We start from the raw sequence: 7603 nt of genomic DNA, 5'->3' as shown, positions 1-7603 counted from the left end.
CGCTCACCTGGTAAGCAGCAGCTGGCGCTCCCCACTAACTTCTAGGGCTCCTTCCCTAGCAGTTTCCACTCTTCAAAGGAGCAGGGCACCTAAGTACTCTGCGACACCACTGCGCACACTCCTGGGGAGGGAGGCATGGGGGAGGAGAGCCTGTGCCTCTCAGATTTGTGTGCAAGACGGGAGCAGATGCAGGCTCCTTGCTGAGGGCTCAGGGCTCCCCACCCAGCTGTCCTCCTCCTGGGGGCCTCCACTGCAGGAAGGTTTGCTGCCATCGCCTGGCAGCAGCAGGGCAGGGGGCACCTCACCATGGTCTGACAAACTGCTCTAATGAACTGGTGGCAGCATCAAGCTTCTCTGCCTGCTGGCACTGGGTCCCACCTGCTGGGCCATGGAGGCCCCAGGGGTAGAGCAGCAGGGCAGGGAGCCCTAAACCCACAGTGGGCAACTGACATCCACCCTCCTTCCCCTTCCCCACTCCCGTGGGCTCCAATCCAGTCATGCCACCCATGGGGGAGAGTGGGGAGCCAGGCTCTGTGCTCCACTACAGCTGCAGCAACTGCTGCCTCCTGCAGGCAGTAGCTGGGGCTCAAGCACTGCTGAGGGGGAGGGCAGGGGACTGCAGGCCCTAGCCCTGGTCTCATAGCCCTGGCAGTTGTGGGCTCCCTCAGCTGTGGGGTGCAACTCACATAACACACAGAGCTGAAAGTGTGGCCCACTATGGCAAATAGGTTGAGAACCACTGAACTAACCCAAAAGGGTAGTAGCTGTGTAGCAAGGCCTTCATCAATCCACTGCAACCCCACCATGGCTCACAACACCTCCAAACATGCCCTTTTGCTCATAATTTTATGGACCATAACAAATATTGACATAACGAATATAAATTTGTACCGCTGTTCCTAAGTTCCCTCTACATTTGCAAATTCACGTGATCTTTGCTTCTTTATGAAATATTGAATATATGTAAAGAGCAACTTCTTGGTTACAGTGACAGAGAATACTTAGGTTAGCAGAGAAATGAAAGTCAAGTAATTTTGAAGCTTTTTCCAGATCAGAGCAAAATGTTCAAAAGTGAACAATATTTCTCACGTTTCATTTAGAAAAAAGGGGTGTGAAATTTACATGGCCCCACTGTGGGATCCAGTCCAGGTGGTTTCTTGTGGACCAGATCTGGACATGGTGGTAGTAATGGAATGAATGGTGATGGTAGCTGTGGCCACAGGAGTTAATGCAGCTGTTGCTTGCCTCCCGTGACCGTCAAGCCATTCCCAATGGGGTTCTATACACCAGATTTCAGTGGAGGACCCTGCTCCTACTTGCCTTGCACCAAAATTCCTGGTTCATCTCTAAGCCCTGTAGGACAACTTACAGAGCTCTGTGGGCTGGATCTGGTCCATATGCCATACACTTGATAACCTCAATTCAGAGCCATTATAGTTTATAATGGAAGCTGATGTTAGTGGAACAAGTCAAGATTTGTTGTCCACTGAAGAAAAAAAATTCTGTCCTTCCAGACTCAGACTACAGCTGTCTTTGTATAGGAAAAGTCAGCATGCTTGCCTATACAAAAAGATACTTCAAGAGCTCATTCAACAAAACTAATACTGATGCCGGGGAGTGCAGGGGATGGGGCACATTTGATTAACCAGCATATTTGATTAACTGGCACCCACCATTCCCAGGGGATGATGGGTAACAGAGCTTTTGTATTAGACTGCTGAATGCTTACCTTACAATTATAGAAAACTTACATTTTTACATGCATTACATATATCAAATGCAATCAAATATTAACAGAATATTAAAAAGAAATTTCAATATCCATATTTACTTGCATACCACATATACCTTGCCCTCCCTCCTTACCTCCCCAAAATCAGCCCTCCAAAATCAGGGTGTTTGCCTTAGGTAAGAAGATGATTTTTCCTTCCTGGAATAGAAGCAAGGAGGAATAGAAGCATGCAGACACTGTGCTCTAATGGCTGCCAAGATGGCTGTCACTCCTCTGTGGCCCCAGCAAGCAGAAAGGGAAGAGTCCCATGTTAATCCATGCATAGCTGCTAAGGAACTTGCAGCAGCTACCAAATGAGCACTGTAGCTGTGCTTAAAGCAGCAACTGAGCTTGCTGAGGGTGCTGCATGCAGCCTGTAGTATCCTGATGAGGCTTATGGTGTAGAAACAACCCTCTACTACAGAAATGTTTATTATAAACTGTTTACAGTAAAGAAGTAGCAGTCTTGCTACTGCCCTTGCAAGGGCCAGGGCCTAGCCTTGTTGCTGTCCTGTTATACTAAGAAGTTCCTTTTGCCTCACCCAGGTTGTCTCTTCAGGAAGCACACTTCATGGATCTCCTATGTTTCTAAGAGCACTTACTCTATGTTACAGAGTTGACAATGACTCTAGAAAAAACTTTTATTCTACATTCTGACTTGCAAAAAGGAAGTGTCTTAATTGGAAGCATGTTGTGTGCATAAAAATCCAGTATGTGCACAGAATACTGAAAAGCTTTTCAAATTATCCAAAGTATTTAGTTTTGAGAGAAAGCTTCTTACCGAAATAGCAGTTATCTTCAGAGAATCTACAGTAGAATGTGTAAAAAGGTACCATAACACTGGTCCAATTTCTGCTGTAATAAATCCCTGTGCATGATAGGAGACAGTGGTACAAACATTTTCAATGATCTTTGCCGCCATATGATTGACAACACGTTCTTCCTACAGGGGAGAGGAAAATACATTTTATATGAACATTACATGTTTCTGACTTTGTTTTTTTTGAACTAACTAAAAATAACCCACAAGATTCAATATGTAATAAGTGCCCTTCATCTGAATCCTGATACATACAAATCAGGTAACACATTGAAAATCTGTAAGAGAGTCATTCCACAAGGCAGCTCAGCCAAGTTTGAAATATGAAGTTGATGGAATTTCCCCCTTACTCTTATACTGTAAAGGAAACAACAGAAATAGCATGCAACACTGAATCTTTTATCTCAACATGACCAGTCTGAATCCAATTTAAGTCAATTATGAATGAAAGATGATCAATTCCTTAGGAAGAAATGTTCACATTACAAAATATATTAATTACTAGAGGTGCACCGATACATCGGTCTGATATGGGATAGGTACCGATATAAAGAAAACTGTCTGTACTGGATATCAGCCTGATGGGGCCAATAATTTGGACAAGAAATGCCTGTGCTATGCGCAGCCGCAGCGCAGCACTTAGGCAGCAAGGAGCAGAGCCAGCAGTATGGAGAGCTTCCTCCGGCTGCTATGTGTGGTGTGGTGGAAGGGCAGGGGGGAGGGAAGGGGCATGGGCGGGAAGATCAACACTCCCTGCAATGAAGGAGGTAGCAGGGGTAGAGGCAGGCACTGCCCAGGCAGGGCAGGAGGGGGCCAGAGCCGTGGCTTGCTGAGGGGGAGGCGGCTCCCCCCGCTGCTTGCACACCAGGAGGACATGGGGGGGCATGTGCCCCCTAGATCTGTGCAGGGCAGGGCGGGCTGCAGCACGGGCTGCACAGGGCTCTTCTCAGCAGGGGCTGGGCTCAGAGCAGGTGCCGATGGCACTGAGAGAATGCTGCATCCACCCCAAATTTCACCGCCTCTCTGCTCCCAGCACCACTGCTGCCAGCCGACTAGCGTAGCCCCAGCTCTTTTCAGTGCATGGGCAGAGGCAGGGCATTGAGCTGGGCCTGCGCCAGGCAGCTGGCACTGGCGGCGGCACTGGGAGCGGAGTAATGGTGAAATTTGGGGTAGATGCAGCATCCTCCGAGCACTGCCAGCGCCCGCTCCAAGCCCAGCCCCTGCAGAGAAGAGCCCCATGCTGCCCCAGCTGCAGCCAGCCCGCCCACCCTGCACAGCTCCAGGGGGCACACGCCCCACCATGCCCTCCTGGGGTGCAAGCAGCGGTGGGTGCTGCCTCCCCCCCCACAAGCCACAGCTCCGATCCCACCTGCCTAGGCAGCACCTGTCCCTGTCCCCTCCCTCACTGTGGGGCAGTGCTGATCTGCCCCCCCACACCCCTTCTCTCCCCACTCCCCTTCCACCATACTGAACTTACCAGCTAGAGGCATCTGTATCAAAAATTGGATTGGTATCAGCTGATATGCCTCCTTAAATATTGGCTATTGGTATCGGCCCCAAAAACCTCTATCGGTGCACCCCTATTAATTACTGTTAGCACTAATTAACACGACTGAAGTGAACATCAGTTGTTACTATTTATTTAAGGTAAAAAAAACACTCATTTTTTCAGATTATAACCATTCAAGTAACTTCCTGGAATAAAAGAAAAAAGTTAGATTACTAGATTAGATAGATACAAATTAGATTACTCAGTAATTGCCATTCCTTATATGTTCTTCTAAAACATCTGTTACTGATCATTATTGGAGATAGGATAATGAAGTATATGGACCACTGGTATGATCTTATTCAGTAATTCCTAAATTGCTGGGATTGATTCTTTGCCCTTTCTCCATCCTCTTTAGGTTTATTGATCTCACTTGCATAATATACAGGATCAGGGATGAAGTGATTTTTAACAACACTAAAATATATTTTTAACAACAATAATATATATTCAATGGCATGTTGTCTGCACATGCCATTGATCTCTGTATTATCCACCCCAATGCTGTGTATTATTATACATACTAAAATCTTTCTAGAAAATAAATTGCCATGTCAGAATAATGCTGATCCATGAACATATATTATCACAAAAATTACCTTGCAGCAGCTTTTACTCCAGAAATATCCAAGAGGCTTAGTGGAAGCTTTACCTGAATACAGGATGCACAGCCAGACACCATATTATATACAGTAATCAGATAAGTTACCAAAATAGAAATGAAAGATCAATAGTGTATAGTTTCTTATTTATTGTGCACTGCATCACTTTGCTTCCAGATCTGTGAAAGAGCATTGCCTTTCAGCAATAACTTACACTTAAGCGGTGTTCACGAATTTGTTAACAGAGAATTTAAATATAAGAAAGATGGACAATAAATGTACTCCAGGGATTTAATTTGTCAAGTCTGTAGCACACTCTGACTTCACTAATAATTCATCATAATGGCATTAATTGATTTATCTTATATTAATCTCCACATTATCCTACTACTGCATTCCCTTTGGATTTCTGACATTTATCTTCACAATCATAACCACCAACAACTGGAAGCAATAATAATGAAACCTCTCAGAAAGCAAGACAAAAGCCATTCAAAAAGGAAAAAATTTAATGCCATTAAAATATATTCTTTACCCTCTTTCCCCTACTGACTATCATTGCTTTAATTTTTAAGCATGTAAGATTATAGAAACTTATGGGAATTGTGGTAGAATTCTAATTAAAGGAAATTTTCTCCATAAATGCCAAATTAATTCCTTCCCATTGTCTAAATTGCCTCAAAGTATTTCAGCTCAACTTTAAATAAGTAGAATTTACATGTGGCCTAATTCTCATCTCTCATCAGTTTTACACTGATATAGCTCTACTTGCTTCAGTAGACTTGTTTTTCATGTACAGCTGTGTAAGTAAAAAAATTATGCCCTTGGTCATAACACAAGTTTTGTTAGCATAACATCCTGTACTATATGTTAGCATAACATCCTGTACTATATGTATCTGCAGATACAACTGTGCACCTATCAAAATTCAGCCTCTTGACACTCTCTCTCTCTCAGATACTTCCATTACAAAGTATTATAACACTTTTTTTTAGTCTTTTCTATGATTCATACAACTGTATTTTAGTTTGAATGATCTTCTGCTCTCCTCAGGAAAAAAAAAAAAGATAAATCCATTTATAAAAAGCACTATATGCATTCAAAATTTCTTCCATATCCAAAAGGTTAATAATAGCATTAAATCTCTCTTACCTATGAAATAATTATTAGGAGCACTAACTGGGGCTTCTGTGCTGCTTTCAACAGACAGCAATGCATTTAATAAATACACTATAATCCCATAAATAAATCATATTCAAAGCATTATGCAGCAGGGAATGGTTACTATGAATGCTAAGAGATCTCCAGCAATATCCAGATGCAGTTTTAGCTATCCTTAGCAATATATGTCCCTTGATGTGTACTTTATCTTGTAGTTTTCACCCAGTGCTGAGATGAGTCGTGCCCTGTGCTAGATAACCAGAGTCATTCCAGCATCTTGGATGGAAAAAGGTCATGTATCCTCACAGTGCTGTATAAACTCAATGAGGCTGTCAGACTAATTCAATTTGCTGCCACCTGAGATTGCCTATCATAGTCCCCTCTGGGATCTGTTCTCGAACACTGTATAAGCAACAAGACTTGTACCATTTTCTGCTTAATTAACTCTCTGGAAGTGAAGCTTGAGCTAAACTAATATTTGGCCTCTTAACTGAAGGAGTCATCTTGTCACGTTATCAGGATATAAGCTATGTTAGTGGAAAGAAATGGATCCTCAAGATATGATTAAAGAGCTTTCATACACCAGTTAACCTCTGTCAGTATCATGAACTGTATTATACATGAACTCCAGGAATAGAACAGTATCAAAAAGCAATGCTGGCTCTATTTTCTCGGAGTCCAAGTAGTTTTATAAAATGCATTAGAGGACACAGCACCTGATATTCAGAAGTGCTGAACACTCACAGCTCTAATAGAAGACAATGAGCTGTAGATGCCACACACTTCTGAAAGTGAGGCCTGCATAAATGGCAAAGCAAGCACCAATACGGTAGGCACACATGAAAGGAAAACATTAAGCATCCTTTCAATTGTCTTTTAATTTAACTCCTACAGGAAGTAGAGAATATGCAAAGCAGTCTAACTTTATACATTTTACTATGTATTATTTTCATTTTGATGGCGGAAGAGCCAACAGAATATTGGAAGTTTTCTGAAACAATGAAGATCTAGACTCCATCCTGAAGAACACGATATGAAAACAGCAAATTTCTGTTTAACGCATCACCTTTTTAACCTTAGTATAGATCAGGGGTGCTTAACTTCTGGACTACAGGCCACAACTGGCCCACAGAGCTATGTCATTCAGTCTGCTGGGCTCCCCATGGGTCTGAAAATTTGGCATTGCGGGAGCTTTGGTAGCATTAATTGCTGCTTCCCTGTTGCTAATTTCCGGGCTCATGAGTAGTTGAGAAGGTCAGAGAGCACGGCCCTGCATGCTAGATAGAGTGTGCGGGGGTGGAGCAAAGCCAAACCAGATTCCAGCAGGTGGGCTGAGCTACGGTGGCATGGGACCCAATCAGCGGTGGCAACCCCATAAGGGATCTAGCCCACAGATTGGCTCCATGCCATTCATCTGGTCAAACAGCCAAAAAGTTGAGTACCACAGGTATAGCTACAAATGCATATATACAAGCACATCTCAAAGACTGAAGTCAGAAATAGAGAGGAAATTAATTTAGCAAATAAGAATTTATTTCAGCATCATTCTAAATCAATGTCCAAGCAGTTATTTTTAAAAGATGAAAGAATCACACAATCTAATAAACTCATATGACCCAAGGACTAACTTCTGTTTCATAGTAGTTTGGGGTCAGAAGGAACCTGAAAAGATCATCTAGTCTGCCCCCCTGCCATTGGCA

General features: G+C 43.3%; 1 protein-coding gene across 1 annotated transcript in view; it reads right to left on the bottom strand.

The window, feature by feature from the left end:
• ULK4 (unc-51 like kinase 4) overlaps positions 1-7603 on the bottom strand; it is a 457838-nt gene that overhangs the window by 331537 nt on the left and 118698 nt on the right. Inside the window, exon 20 of the mRNA XM_025212836.1 lies at positions 2553-2714. Coding sequence (XP_025068621.1) covers positions 2553-2714 — 162 coding nt within the window. The remainder of the gene's footprint in view (positions 1-2552; positions 2715-7603) is intronic.

Source organism: Alligator sinensis, unplaced genomic scaffold (assembly GCF_000455745.1).
Source record: "Alligator sinensis unplaced genomic scaffold, ASM45574v1 scaffold470_1, whole genome shotgun sequence".
Taxonomy (NCBI): domain Eukaryota; kingdom Metazoa; phylum Chordata; order Crocodylia; family Alligatoridae; genus Alligator; species Alligator sinensis.
The sequence above is the reverse complement of the archived record's forward strand: the minus strand, read 5'-3'. Positions and strand labels throughout refer to the sequence as shown.